Source organism: Nuphar pumila, chromosome 4 (genome assembly GCF_984573655.1).
Source record: "Nuphar pumila chromosome 4, dmNupPumi1.hap1.1, whole genome shotgun sequence".
In the NCBI taxonomy this organism is placed as follows: Eukaryota; Viridiplantae; Streptophyta; class Magnoliopsida; order Nymphaeales; family Nymphaeaceae; genus Nuphar; species Nuphar pumila.
The window spans coordinates 39,297,444-39,313,869 of NC_143252.1; the positions used below are offsets into that span (position 1 = coordinate 39,297,444).

Below are 16,426 nucleotides of genomic sequence, written 5' to 3' on the forward strand. Positions count from 1 at the left end.
CTAACCCCAAGTGCTGGTGGATCCACCGCCACGTGCCGGCCAACTGCTCCTCCGTCGCTCCCTGTCCCCCGTACATCCTCCTGTCCAGCTCTGGCATCACCGGCGGCGACTTCCTCCTCTCCGATATGCTGTCGCTGCCGGGGAAGCCCCCGGTGGGGAACTTCGCCATTGGCTGCTCAGTCTTCTTCGATCACCGGACGACCGACATAGCTGGTTTCGGACCCCCCCCCCCCCCCCCCTTGCTTCTGTACCAGCTGGGCGCGTGGTCCTTCTCCTACTGCCTCCCCTCCCACCGCTTCGCTTCCGTACTAGTTGTGAGAGGCGTACGCCTCAGAGGCGAAGCGCAGGCTCAATGCCTCGCTTCACCTCATTGCATTTAACAACCTTGGTGATTTCTTTAAACCTGAACATGGTCTAAAGTAGGGTGACCCACTTTCACTCTTGCTTTTCAATGTTGTTATGCAAGGTCATAGCTCGTTGCTTGATGGTGCACATGCAAATCATGTTTTTTGCTACACAAGCATTGAAAAAAAAGAAAGCCTCACAACACTATATGAGACAAGCTTAAAGGAAGTAGCTTTGCTCGTTCGTTTACCGAGCTCGAACACCAATTTTTGCTCTAAAGGTTTTGAGTGTAGCTTTGCAAGTGCTTTCGAACATCAGGCTTTGCAAGGCGCTATGGCAAGTGTCCCACTTGCTGGCTTTCCCATTTTTGGTCATGTTCTTTATGTTGATGATCTTCTATTGACACCCAAATTTTCATGGCTCCAAACCAACATAAATGTTGGCTCTGGCACTTAAGAGTCAATAAGATGACTCATCAAAAATTAGATTTGTTTGTTTATAACACTCCAAAACTTTCAGATGTGAACTCTAAGTATCCTTGCATGCAAGGAGAGAGATACTTTCATTAAGAAATTATTTACATAAGGTTGGTCTTCATTCAAGGCACATTTTGAATTATGAGAGAGAAAAATCCTTTTTCATAAACAAAATAACATTCTCCGATTATTTATTTTTTTCAAAAATTAGAGGTTTCAAGTTTTTTGATCAAACAAAAATCACTTGGATCCGATATTAGAGTACAAAGTTACGAGCAAAACAAGTTTGAATTTCAAAATATGGTTTTGAAAAGTAAGGCTCAATGTCAATGGTTTTTTATCAATCAACCAGTCAAACTTAATTTTTCTTCCAACATAGCTTTTGTAGAGAAGGATGTCAACTTTTCAACATTTTAAACCACTCATTTTTTTTATACCCAAGCACAGAGTTATGCCTAAGATATCAAAATGTGCCCAGACCTAAACAATACATGTCAAAGGGTCAAACAGGGCATGAGTTTGTCAACACAACAATTTCGATAGGCATGAAGCCTATTAATAAAGCTGTGTCAAGAGACCCAATGCTCTCTCTCTCAGTGCTGCCAAATCTACATAAGCTTCGTCATCTGGGGAGGGGGCACGAAAATCCTACACTTTCTTTCAATTCTTTTAGTTAAATTCAATAGTATTTGCATTTTTGGGTACCTAAGATCCTTATTTCTTGGAATCTTTATTGCAAGAAACCTTTAATCATGGACTCTTTATTATAAGAATCACTCATTCTTGTGGAAAATCTCAATTTCCTATAAGAAACCAGCTGGTACAAGCTCAAGAACTATGCCAGAATTGCATTTCGACCGTCGGCCAGATACACAAGTGTTGCGAGGATAAAAAACGGGCTAGGGTTTGATCTTGTTCATTTTTTTTTAATTTCTTAGTTATTTTCTTGAAATCTTTAAAATCTTGCTCTTCCCGATCAAACACACACATTTCTTGATTGGGTTTGCATGGGTGGGGCCACCATCCAAAGCTTACCTCACAGGTGCATTCGAAGGATCAAGCAAGCTTAAAAATCAACTTTCTAACGTAAATATCTCAACCTTGATCTAGTCATCACTTGTCATCTTGGGAAGAAAATATGCAAACTTGTAAAGTATGTGGACCCTATGGTTGGTCTTGCAGCGCTGCTTCTCTATTTCAGGATTGCCTGTAAATGAAAACAAGAGCCAAATCCTACTCTTCAATGCAGATGCCAATGTTTTTAAGGCACGCCCTATCATTTTTGTCGTTCGTTACATTACTTCGGCCTGCCCCCACAAAAAAGTAGAGGTCGGATAGTATGTTGGCTGCATCAGGGAGGCTAATTTTGGTGAATAACTTGCTTGTGGCAATTCCAGCTCACCCTACGCAGATATTAAAGATGCCTAAGGGTGTGAAGAAAAGAACCATCCAAATGTTGAAGAATTGTAGAAATACAACCAAAAGCCCCTCTTTAATTTTGTGGTAAAGCGTGAGTAAGTATTTGGACCATGCTGGTTTTGTAGGGGTGTCAACGGGTTGAGTTTGATTCGGACTCAGGTGGAACCAGACTTGGCCCCGATTTTCAGGTATGGTATTGGGTTAGGACCTCAGTCTAATCGGACCCACCATAAGAGAAGCCATAGCTAAACCCAATAAGAACTAAATGAACTAGACCCGGGCCATACACGGTAAAATACTAAATTTTATCATTTTTACATTGTAAAATTGTGAGTTTTAATTGGAACTCGGGTTGGGCCTAGGTCTCAATGTCTCATCTAAAATTTCACAAACTATACTTAGAAACATGTATTAATCTGACCTTTGGGTCTTAATTGGGTCTTCTTATTTATCACCATACCCGGACACTATAGAGTTTGGTATGGTCAGGTCCGGATAAACCGGACCCGTTGATACCCCTGGTGGTTTGGGACTGAAGGACCTAAGAAAGATGAATTTGGACTTTCACTTGAAATGGATTTGGTTGTGTAAAGATGATAAATTTTGGTTTGGGCAATAGTACCAGGACAAAATATTGTTTAAATGGCTGGCCATGGATGTGGGCCCCTAACTCAAAGTGAAAATAAAGGCTCGGGTGTTTGGAAAGCTTTGGTGCAGGTTGCAGCGGAGACCACTTTCTCATGTTTTTTGGAACTGCCCTTGCATTGAATTTGTGTTTCGTCTTGCTTGGGAAGATAAGGTTTAACATGGGACACTCCCCGCACATCCCTTCTTCTTGTGGATTTAGTCTGGACATTGGGCATGAGATGGAAGTTTGTATGGATATATGTGGTTGGAAAGAAACAATAATAGGATATTAAAAGGATCTTCTAAATGCCTTAAGAGTTTGTATCAGACTATTATGAGTATTATCACCCTACTCGAGGAGCATCTTTTGCTCAAGTGGCCTGGTTCAGACTTGGAATGGGTTGGTACCCAAGGTATTGGATCTACATCATTAGTTCGGTGAAGATCGACATTTAAATCACCGAAATCCGACTTGCATGCAGGATTTTTTGGTGATTAAAAAATCACCGCATTGGCAAAATACAAAATTTTGTGATTTAGAAAAACATTTTTTTCATTGAAAAAATGAGATCCTAAGCCGTTTCTTATTAAATTAGTCATGCAGGGTCAGATTGGATCAAAACAACTGGCATCATAAGATTAAAGAGAGGTATGAAGATGGGAGATGACACAGGGGATGAGTGGAACCCAATTGAAGATGAGTTATAAATGTCACCAAGTTGACAGGACATCATGTTCAAAACTCATGTAAAGCATTCCTTGCAGCAAGGCCAAAGCTGGTTGTACTTTTGGACAGACTGCTGGGGACCTCAAAAAAGGTTTTACCAATCAGTGGGCTGCCAATGTGCAGTCGATGTGAATCGCTGGTAAACCAAAGAACCAAACAGGAGAGATACGAGTTCTCGTTTAAGTAGTCTCACAGGCCCAGCTACCCACATGTCCTCTTGGCGATGGTTCTGTGATTGTAGTTGGTACTAAAGAAAGCGGTGCGTCCAAATAAAGATCAAAGTAGATTAAAAAATAAAATATCAACACCATGTTAGATATTTTTTACCAAAAAGAATTCTCAGTTTTTTTAGACATTTCTCACATGTTGAATTACAAAAAAAGATAAGTGGGCTATATTGTGCACAACAATCCAAAACTCTTCAACAAAGTGGTAGAAGAATTGCTCTCCATGTCAGTAGCAACCATCTTCCCCACAATAGATCTTAGTGCTGATCTTGCCAGATCGCATTACAGCTGCTCTGTGTGTGTGCATTTTTCGTGTATATAAGACCATCATTACCAGCACTAGGAAAGCATATTAAAGATGAAACACTTGATCTTCTTATTGGTGTTTCTTCTACCTCTCTCTTTCTCTTTTGCAGAATTGGTGGATGGGTTCTACGAGTATGACTGCCCACAGGCAGAACACGTCATACAGTCAATCGTAGAAAAGCGTTTTACTGATAATCCATCCATAACTGCATTCCTTCTTCGCATGCATTTCCATGATTGTTTTGTCAGGGTAAGAACAAACTAATACCATGAAAATTTTTCATCTTCATTAGGGTTGGGAAATGAGATGAGTTGCTCATGTTCAGCTCATAAAGAGCTCATTCAAACTCGAGAAATAGTCTTGGCAAGCCGAACATGAACAGTGAATGTTTGGATCTGTTGGGCTCGGATAGGCTCATTAGCTATAAATAGCTGTACTTTTCATATTTTATTTCATAGATTGTACATGGTTGAAGTGTATGGCTTGCGGCAAATAAGTATAGAGTTCAAATACTATTGCTTACAACTTTGAAACAATTTATTTATTTGTATATGAGCTAATTTGAGCTTAGGTCACTAGGTTTAGAGTCAAATTTCTATTATTTTAAATATTAAAATATGTATCCTTTTTGTTAACCAGCCAACTTGAGCTTGTCTTGATTAGATCAGGTTTGACATGATCACAAATTCAGATCGGCTCACCACAAAAATGAGCCGAGCTTGAACCCCTCTTGTTTGGTTCATTCGGCTTTGTTTACCAGTCTTAATCATGATCAATATCAGTAGTAATGATAGTAGCAATTATAAGCATTTCAAGTTGATTACTGCAACTACTACTGCTACTAGATGTTGAATTCCCAACTCAGTAGTAATGATAGTAGCAGCGGTAGTAGAATTAGTAGTTAGTAGTGGCAGTAATGGCCTGCTATCTCCAACCACTCATATCTTTATTTACTAGATATAATTTGGAAAAATCTAACTTCAATATCTCTAATTGTCCTCATATTATACAGGGCTGTGATGCATCAATACTAATAGATTCAACCGAGAACGCACGATCAGAGAAGGCCGCTCTGCCGAACCTTACTCTTCGAGGATTTGAGATCATTGATGAAATAAAGGCTGCTTTAGAGGAGGAATGCACAGAAGTTGTTTCATGTGCAGATATTATAGCAGTAGCAACCAGAGATGCTGTTGCATTAGCAGGAGGGCCTGATTATGATGTCCCCACAGGAAGAAGGGATGGACTTGTTTCATTAGAGAAGGAGGTGTTGCTGCCAACCCCACAAATCTCGGTCTCGCAGGCAGCACAAGCATTTGCAGACAAAGGGTTCACACTTGATGAAATGGTGACACTGTTGGGCGCGCATTCGGTAGGCGTCGCGCACTGTGCCTTCTTACAGGACAGGCTTTTCAACTTCCAACAAACAGAATTAGCTGATTCTTCCATGGACAATCAATTGTTGATGAAGCTCAAGAGCACTTGTGCCTCCCCAGCTTCTTCACTGGAAAATGACCCAACCATATTTCTAGACCAAAATACATCTTTTATTATGGACAACCAATACTACAGTCAAATTCTTCAACACAAAGGAATACTGCAAATTGATCAGGGGCTTGGTTTGGATGCCTCCACTTCTGGTCTTGTGTTTAATTTTGTCTCTGATCCAGATGGGTTTCTGGAGAAGTTTGCCGATGCTGTGGTAAAGATGGGATCTGTGGGAGTTCTTGTGGGAAATGAAGGAGAAATTAGAAAGAACTGCAGGGTTTTCAACACCAAAAGTGTGAAAACCTGATGGAACATTTTTCTCTTGCATTAAGGATAAACAGAGCACATGGACTTCCATTGATTGCTGCTCATCAGAGCATCAGTGTTTTTCATGTGATCACTGAGAAACTCGATGTTGGAAAGACTAAATTTTATATGCTCTTTGAATATGATTTAGATTCAATGAATGAATTTTCAGTATAGAATACAAATAAGGGATTCCTCAAACCCTTCACCTAAGGCTTTAGAACAGCTTGTTTATATCTCTAGATAGACGTACTTTAGAACAGTTTGTTTATATCTCTAGATTGACGTACATGGCTCAACCATGTCCATGCATCCAGATCATTACAGCAATTAATTTTGTATTCAGATCGTATTCGATTGAAACAATTATAAACTTGTGTTAGGCCAAGATAGGTAATTGCCAACATTTTTCTTTTCAGGCCTAATGTAGTGCTTTTTCTGTAAGACACAATCAAATCAACAACCGCTTGCTATTTTTTTTGGTTCAACAAAAGGGGTAGCAAACCATTTGCCAAGCATCAAATGATAAAGGGGAAGAAAGACACATGCCTCTCTCCCTCTTCTCTTTCTTCGAAAGAGGAAAACCTCTCTCTCTCTCTCTCTCTCTCTCTCTCTCTCTCTCTGGGAATGGAACTCGGGGAGACAGGGGGGTAAGGGAGGGATAAGCAGGGCATGTCGAGGAGATGGGCAAGGGTGACCAGTTTTAGGTTCGGGCCTCTGGCAGTTTTAGGTTCGGGTCACGGTCTTTTTATTTTTGGGTTTTGGTAGGTTTAGGTCCTTGGGGTGAGTGATGGGTATGACCAATGTTGTCTTTATCGGCCTGTATCTGCAGAAAATCGATATTAACCTGATTCGGCTATTTTTTAATAAATGTAAAAATGCTTAAAATTAATTTTTAATATTATTTTAATAGTTTTAACTTGTGTCACGCTCTGATTGACACAAAATATTTTTAATTAATTTTTAACGGATTCAGAATGATTCACCAACATTGGATATGACCACAAAATCCAACCCGATTAATGTCAGGATGAGCCTGACCCGAAACATTCAGATTGGGCTTTTAGTGGTTGAAATCATTTGGGCTCACCGACCCTTTAAGGACTCATTATCGGGTTGACCTGGCCCATGGCCACTATTTTGGACATTTGACCTTGGGTATTGAATTTATCTTTACCTTTGGACTTGTAATTGAACTTGGATTTGAGTTTGGGTTTAGGTTTAAGTTCTATAGGCCTGATTCAGTTCGATTTAGTTTAGTCATAAGCATATTTAACCCTTTACTATTTTTTTTTGTTGATTGAGAGATTTTTATCCACTGACCTTTATGTCAATGATGACTGACCTATGTTTGACCTAGACAATCAACTTAATTGACATTCTAACCACTCGACTTGGGCTAACATCTTTTGCATGTCCCATTTAGTCAAACAGTTCATTATCTTTTATATTTACTTATCTTTGATTGACCGTTGACTGTGCCTTAATATTTGGACATTCTTGACTAATGTTAGGTTATTTTAGACCCTTAACCTATCCTTTTTTGTTCTTTTATTGTGCACAAGTTGTTTTGTTTAAACCTAAGCCATTTATTTCTAATCATTGAACCCATTTAACCCATTTATCAATTTATTCTTAGTTGTTTATATTGATTTCTAATTATTGGGGTTTAGACCTATATAATCCTACATGAGATCTCGCCCTTGCTTGCGAATACTAGATCGTGTATTTCTCTCCCCAGATCTATTTCACGCAGTCCTGGATGTCACTGCTTGCCTAATGTCGCGGACCATGTCCCATCATGAACAACTAATTGTTTCTTGGGGCGCGGGCTTTAAAGCGTGTCGCAGGTTCTCCTTTGAGGAATGGTGGGTTCGTGTGCCAAACTTTCAGCAGCTGGTTGGTCAATCGTGGGCTCAACCGGTTTCAGGATCTTGGGTGGCCATCCGCATCCATGCAAAGCTTCTTCGTCTTCGGCATCGTATTAAGGAATGACTCAACGTTAACAACCTGAACACGTTTAGGTTCATCGGTCAGTGGGAAGCTGAGCTCTTCTCTTTGGCCCAACGTCAGGTCGATCTTGTTGGTGTGCCGGAGGGTCAAGTGCTTCAATTGCAGGAGCGTATCGTTGTCCTCTCTGCCCTCGTTGCAAAATGGAGAGCGAGAGATGAGCTTAGATGAAAATTGAGGGCCAGAGTTGCATGGTTGGCAAATGGCGATGATAATACATGATTTTTTCATATGAACGCATCAAATAAGTACAGAAAGAACTGGTTTCTCTCGATTGAGATCGATGAATGCCAGTTTGGGCAGCATAATTGTCTGCCATCTATTACTTATTAATTCTCCAGGCTGTATTCGACTGACGTAGGCGTTGGGGGGGTCATTGGCGATATGGGTTATAAGCGGTTGGCGGCAAACCAATTTGTTCCTCTGCAGGCTAGATTCACCGAAGCTGAAATTTCTAATGCTATTAGTAGCCTCTCAGGATGGAAGGCTCCAGGCCTTGATGGTTTTCACATAGACTTCTTCAAAGTTTTTTGGCCAATTGTTGAAGTTGAGCTACTTCAGTTGTTCGATGAATTCTATCGTAATGCTAGGCTGCCTAAACCATACCATGTGACAGTCATTTCTTTGATTCCTAAAAGGCAAGGGGTGTCAGACATATCCAACTTCAGGCCGATTTCGGTGATGGGCGCTCTGTATCGTATTATATCTAAGATGTTGGCTAACCGGTTGCGCGCTGTCATTGATCAACTTGTCTCTCCGAATCAGGGAGCTTTTATTCTAGGTCGAAGTGTGCAAGGGTCATTTATTTGTGCAACTGAGCTTCTCCACTCTTTACAGTCGACTGGAGCACCGTACTTCTTATTAAAATTGGATTTTCACAAGGCTTATGATAGTCTGGCATAAGATTTTCTGTTTGAATCTCTAACAAATATGGGGTTCGGCAATCGGTTTATTGCATGGGTTAAGGAGTTGGTCACGAAATCAGTGTCGTCGGTGTGCATCAACGGACTGAGAGGGAAAAAATTCAAGTTGGCTAGAGGAGTGCGACAGAGTTGTCCCCTAGCCCCCATCGTCTTTAATATCGCAGCAGAGGGTTTACCTATTCTCATGAAAAAAGCAGAACAAACAGGCTTCTTGAATTTGTTGGGCATTCCTGGTTTTGTTGGTCACACAATTCAATATGCAGATGATACTATAATATTTGGTCATGCGAATGTTAATCAAATGTCTAGGTTGTGCTTCATTATTAAAATATTTGCTGCAATTTCTGGCCTTCGCCTGAACGAGAGTAAGTGTGCTCTGGTCTTACTCAATGCTGACTCTCTCCTCCAATCGACTGCTGAAAGGATCTTCAACTGCCCAATATCCGAACTTCCTGTTAATTTCTTGGGTCTATCATTGCACTCACTGCAACCGTCGAGAACTTCATCTTGGACGTCTATTATAGAGCGGGTGCAAGGGAGATTGCAGTCTTGGAAGGCTCGATATTTATCTTTTGCGGGATGATTGACGCTCATTCGCCATGTTTTGGCTAGATTACCAGATTTTCGTATGAGCATGTCCATTATACCGACGACAGTAGAATGAACGATTAACCGTTTGCTTTCGCACTTTCTTTGGTCTGGGAATGCGTCCCACAAAAAGTACCCGCTTGTTTCTTGGCAGCAGATCGTTCTTTCAAGGCAGCGAGGCGGCTTGGAGATTTCGGCTCTGAGAAAGAGGAGCATCGTTTTAGTCTTGAAGTGGGCATGGGTCGCTTCCACATCTCCATCTTCTTGGGCTATGTTTGTTAGGGAAAAATATGGTAGTTTACCTGACTCCCTTCTTTCGACGCCCAGTTCAGTGAGTCATTCGTCCCTCTGGTTGGAGTGGCGGAAAACACTTCGCTCCTTCAGTGACAGGGATCTTAGGCCTGGCCATGGCTGCCCGTGGCTTCACTGGGCCATGGCGAGCGGAGATAGGTTCTCCATTAGGCAAGTTTACTATTCCTTGTTGCCATCCGAGATGGATTGGTTTTCCATTGATTGTATATGGGGTAAGGGGCCCGCTCCAAGGGCAAAAGCATTGGCGTGGTTAGTGGCTCTGGATCGTGTTCAAACCCAGATTAATGTCAGGAAATGGGGGCTTCAATTTCCAAACATGTGTGTTCTTTGCAAGAAGGCGATAGAGGGCACGACTCACCTATTTTGGTTTTGCCTGGTAGTTTTACACCTATTCTTTCAAACTTGGGGTGCACCGCCTGTTCAAACGCGTTCGAGTTCTGTTATTCGGGACCTCTTGTTTGGTCCCATGAGTTTACGAAACAAAAAAAGGGAGATTATTGTGGCGGGTATGGTTGTTTTCAGCATGGTGGGTGATATGGACTAAAAGAAACGATATCTTTTTCAGGGGCATCAAATTCAATTTTGGAAGGCTACGTTAGCGGGTTATGCTTGATGTGCATTTGACTCTTAAATTACATAGTAGAGACGGGGGTTTGGATCTACTTGTACTCTGAACTGTGCATAGTCACCATCTAGATGGTGGTTGTCTTACTCTTATGTTCCTCTCTCATCCAATATTGGGAAAGGTTCTCTGCTCTTCTCTTCTCTCATCTCTCTAGCTTTTGCTCTTTCCTAGGGATGGTAGGTGGGTGTGAGGAGATAAGCTCTCTACCTCCTCGTCTCAAAATTGCTCTTCATCCATCACCGTCGTAGAGGGACTTTGGATCTCCACCCCTGAGTAGGGTAAAATCTCCATCCCTGTTCCTGCCCCAACCCCGTCCCTGTCACCTTTTTTAAGCATCTTTGCAACCCACCCCACCACACAGGTTACTACATATATAGGAAATTTCAATTGTGAGACTAGCTTTGTTTTGTTGTTACCAATCTTTTTTATTTCATAGGAAAATTTACACAGACACCCAACTTTTACTCTATTTAATACTCGCCTAACCATTGAAATGTTACAAAGGCTTGCCTGAGTTTAAAAACTAATTTTCAAAACACAAGCCTATGCTGGCATTGGAGATAGAATTTAGGATGAAGTTGTTTCCAGTACAAGATAGCATTTCAAGTTGAGAATTTCTCGTTCAGAATTTCCTTCGCTGCTGATGAAAGGAAGACCCACCGAATATTAGAGCGCAGGAGAGCCCTGGTGGCATTGCATAACCATTTTCTTGGGGATGAGCTAAAGCCACAAACTACCCATATTGAACGCTTCCAACTTCAACACAGTTCTTTTGAACACCGCGTTTTTTTTTTTTTTGAATCATGTGTCAAAGAAATCAAACCCCGAACAAAGACATGGTTGCATTAGCTCAGCTTGTCATACCTATTGTAGTCATGCAAGAGCAGAGATACACAGAGTGGCTAAGTGCCATGGGTATTTGGCGCAGCCAATCACATGACAGCGTTTCTTGTGGGGCCGAAACTATGTAGCTGTGGTCCCAAGAAATGTCATGTGATTGTCTAGTGTCACATAGCTGCTCCTTGTGTGAAATGATTGTCCATGGTGTTCAAGGTCCTGCACCAATCCAAGAAAGATCAAAGAAGCCCAAGAGTGTGACTTTTCCTCCTCCAGAACCACCTCTTGAAAGCACCTCTCCTAATGTCAAGAACTCATTTTCAAAAAGGACTTCTATTGATTGTAATTCTAATGTAGAAAACCAAACTGATAAGAACTCCAAGGTGATTAGAAATTGCAGTGTCTTACATAATCTTGGATGTACTCTTGGTGCATATATAAATAAAAGACTTGTCCTCTCTACATGAAATAGAGAGAGTGTGTGTGAGGGTTCATCGTAGACGTATGTCAAGTTAGACTGAACCATGTTAAATCATGTGCCTGTGTGTGTATTTTGAACGAGTTCGTATCATTTCCATGCCTTTATCTAAAGGCACATAGGCTTTTATGAAAGGAATTTTTTTATGTTGAAAAGAAAGAACCTGTGACATTCTAAGAAGTGTTAAATTGGATCCACAGTCAGAAACCTAGTATACCTGAGTCTTAACATGCCTGACTCTACTAGAAAGAATTACCTTCCAAACCTAATTCACCTACCCAATCTTGTCCTCCTACCTCGTCCTAGGGTCTCCTATAAAGTTGTGCCACCCTCTCCAACACCTGATCCAGCCTATCAGTATCTTTATGAACTTAAAGTCCCAACTCCTACACTGCCTAGTTCGTCATGCAAGTCCAATGAAGCTGAAGTGTTACTTAGATCTTCATTCTTGGGGTTGAACCTTGTTGATTCTTGCTAGTCAAATACAATCAGAACCTACCATATGGTTACATGGTTTCAAGATGGAACATTAAAACCAAGGTTATTTTTTGGCACCAAATATCTCATTGCTCTCTTGAGCGAAGTGAGTCAAGAAAAATAAGAACCACATTCTTTTAGCCAAATTGTCATCGAACCTAAATGACGCCAAGCCATGAAAGAAGAAGTTAAAGTTCTTTATCAGAATCACACCTAGACTCTTGTTTCTCTAGATAAAGCCACCAATTTCTATAAGATTATGAAATATGCTAATGGAACTATAGCTAGGTATAAGGCACACATAGTCCCCAAGGGATATAACTAGCAATAAGGAATTGACCATTTTAAAATGCTCACTCCTGTTGTAAAACCTACGTCAGTCAGGATGTTGCTGTCAATTGCAGTCACTTTGATTTTTTCGATGCATCAGTTAGACGTAAATAGTACATTTCTTCATGGTATTTTGAAAAAAGAAGTTTACATGAGTCAACCATCAGGATTTGAAGACAAGAAAAACCTAATTTTGTTTGTAAGTTCAATCAAACTCTTTATGGGTTAAAATAGGCTCCTCGGATATGGTTTGAAAGACTTTGAGTATATTTAGAGAAATTGGGATTTGGTGAATCCAAGGTTAATCTGTCTCTCTTCGTTTGTCACAACAAGGGTTGTCACATATTTGTCTTGATATATGTTAATAACATTATTATTATAGAAATTTCATGTGATAATGTTAAACAAATTAATAACAACTTTTCTTATGAATTCTTCATTAAAAAACTGAGTCCTCTTTATTATTTTCTTGGAATTGAGGTGATTCATGAGTCCTCGAGAATTGTGCTGTATCAAAAAATATATCTGGGATCTCTTGCTCAAAACAATCCTGATAGATTGTAAGTCTATAATCAGTCTAGTTGCACCTAATATTATTATGTCTAGACATGAAGAACACTACTAGACGATGTCACTCAATATCATAGCATTGTTGGTGCACTACAATATGTGACGTTCACCAGGCCTGATATAGCATATTCTATCAATAAAGTCTGTCAGTTTATGCACAAATTGAATCGGGACCATTGGGTCTATGTCAAAGAATCCTCAGATACCTTGAGGAAACTTTAAATTTGGGTCTTCAAATCAAGAAGTCTTGTTCTCTTTGCTTGTCTGCCTATTTTGATGCAGACCGGGCAAGTTGCTCAGACAATCACAAGTCTACAAGTGAGTATTTGACCTTTATGAGACCAAATTTATTGAAATGGAGCTCAACTAAACAACATACAATAGCTAGGTTTAGCATAGAAGCATAATACTAAGCAATTGCAGGAGTCGTCTTTAAACTTTTTTGGCTCAAACGATTATTGTCAGAATTGAATATCATTCTAAGTCCCTATTCTATGGTATGACAACTTAAGGGCTATATATTTGGTGGCTAATCCCGTGTTTCATGCTTACACCAAGCATATTGAGATTGACTCATTTCGTTCGAGAAAGGTGAAATTGAAGTTCAGTTCATCTCATCTCAAAAATAAGTTACAGATATTTTTACAAAGCTTCTACTAAGCCCTAAATTTAGTCACTTCAGAGACAAGCTCAACCTTATGGAGGTTGGCTTGAGGGGGCATGTTGAGATGAATGTCCAAGGTATTCAAGGTTCTGCGCCAATCCAAGACGTCTCACAGTGTGACTTCTCCTCTAGAATTACCTCTAGGAAGAACTTCTCCTAATGTAAAGAACTCCTCTTCATAAATTAAGGACTTCTATTGATTTTATTTCTAATATAAGACACCAAACCAATAAGAATTTCAAGGTGATTGAAAATTGTAGAGTAAAAATAGAGAGAGAGTGAAAGTTCAATGTGGACTTAGGTCACGTTAGACCGAACCACGTCAAATCATGTGACGTTGTTTGTGTTCTTGACAAGTTAGTATCGTCTACCCTTTAGTCTCAACTCGTGTCATGCAATGCAATAAAGGTTGAGTGCATGTTGAGTTCTGCCCATGATTGTTTATTATATTTCTCACGAAACCAAAATCTTCCACATTCATGTGTTTTGTGGGACTAGACAGTTTATCACAAAACCAAAATTTAGAATAGAAGTCATTATTTGCTTACAATATCTGGAATTTGAGAGTGTTTCGGGATCTCGCTTCTAAAGGTTAATTTCGTTAATGTGCAAACCGCAATACCATAATAAATGATCAGTAATTCAATATGGTATATGGGACATAATTTCTCTTATTTTCTGCATTAATCATGGATAGGCGATCAATTTTTATATCCTTAGGAAATCCTATTTGCACGTAAAAAAAATTAATGCAAAAGTAGGTTCAGAGGCTTTTAACTATGGAAACCACATCTTTTTTTCTGATATTTACTTGTAGTTACCATCCCAAAGATCAGAAACCTAACCGCACTGGATCAGCCTACGACCACCGTCCTTGCAGCATAAAACTCCATAAACTTGCCATTTGCCCTCAAGAAGTCGCCACCCTTTCACTACAAGAAATATGTGTATTAGCGACGGATGCTATCCGCCGCTACGCCGTTGCTAAATATGTTAGCGACAACATTTGCGATGGATTAGCTACGGATAGTGTCCATCGCATAACCCTAGTCGCTAAACTGCGACAGAATTTATTTGTCGTCAATCCATCGCTAGGTAGTGTCAGATTGACGGCAGATCATGTCCGTCGTTAATCCGCCACTAAATAGAGACTGAATTTGGTTATGTGACGAAATTTAATTCATCGCTAATCAGTCACTACTATTTAACAAGAGATACGTATCCGCCGCTAATGGCCGTCGCTAAATTGGCGACGGCTTAAATTCTGTCACAAACTGACGACTGCCTCAAATTGGTGACGGATAATATCCATCGCCAATCTGTCGCTAATTTAAAAAAAAATGTATTATTTTTTAATTTTTTTTAAACTCAAGAAAAATTTCTCGTTATACAATTCATATAACCTGCTTATAAAAAAGAAAACATATATAAAAAATACATATATAGGTGGAAAAATTTAACACAAGTTCTAAATTAGGTAAACTTTAACAATCAAATACAGTCTTTGCCAAGTTATAATTAGTTACAAGTATGTCAAAGAAATTAAACAAATGAATCTAATCATCATCAAGATTCTAGGCATTATCCTCTTCATTTTGTCGATTTGCGTCTCCCTCCATGCCTCCATCAATTCCTCTACACCGATCATCTCCAACATCCTACAAGAGAAAAAAAATGTTAGTATTTATAAACAAAATTTAATGAAATAAATTATATGTAATGCGCCTAATCTAATGCAACAAAGTAAATGACTGAATGACACAAAGAATAGCAATAAACTGAAGGACATTAATAGAATTCAAATATGTGTTCTAAGACTGAAAAAAAATGTATAGTGACTCAATCATGCAGATATATGTTTTAAGTTTGTCAAAGAATTTCACAGTGATTCACGCATGCATATATAATATATAAGGTTGTCAAATAAATGTGTTATGTATCACAATCATGCATATATGTGCTATAAGACAATAAAAAAACTTCCATAGTGATGAAATCATGCTTATATGTGTTCTAAGGCAGTCAAAAAAATTTATATGTGATTCAATCATGCCTATCATGTTCTAAAGCAGTCAAAAAATTTTATAGTTATTCAATCATGCATATATGTGTTATAAGGCATTAAAAAGCTTTCATATATGCTAATATCAGGCTCATATGTGTTATAAGGCATTAAAAAACTTTCATATATGCTAATATCAAGCTCATATGTGTTCTAAAACATTAAAAAACTTTCATATAAGCTAATATCAGTCTCATATGTGTTCTAAAACATTAAAAAACTTTCATATAAGCTAAGATCAGGCTCATATGTGTTCTAAGGTTGTCATAGTGATGAAAGTATGCCTGTATGTGTTCTAAGGTTTTTCAAAAACTTTTATAGTGATTAAATCATGCGTATATGTGTTATAAAGGTGTCAAATTTTTTTTATAGTGAATCAATCATGCATATATGTGTTATAAGATGTCAAAAAATTTCATAGTGAGGCAATCATGCATATATGTATTCAATCATGCATATACTAGCTTGAAATCTAACGACATGAATCTTTATACCTGACGGGCACCGAAGCTCATGTTGAATGCAGACGAAGTTCCCCTATCCAGAAAAAAGTTGCACAACTCATTACAGACAATGTTGGGAATGACTTCATTTAAAAAGTTCTGCATCTTTTCCTCAAGACGCTGAC

General features: G+C 39.3%; 1 protein-coding gene across 1 annotated transcript; it reads left to right on the forward strand.

Annotated features, from left to right (window-relative positions):
* Positions 1 to 4,179: 4,179 nt before the first annotated feature.
* On the forward strand, positions 4,180 to 6,072 carry LOC149840062 (peroxidase 44-like). The gene is made up of 2 exons (XM_090004982.1): positions 4,180 to 4,377; positions 5,141 to 6,072. The coding sequence occupies exons 1-2, from the start codon at positions 4,180 to 4,182 to the stop codon at positions 5,921 to 5,923; spliced, it is 981 nt and encodes a 326-aa protein (XP_089861108.1). The 3' UTR covers positions 5,924 to 6,072.
* The last annotated feature ends 10,354 nt before the right edge of the window (positions 6,073 to 16,426 follow it).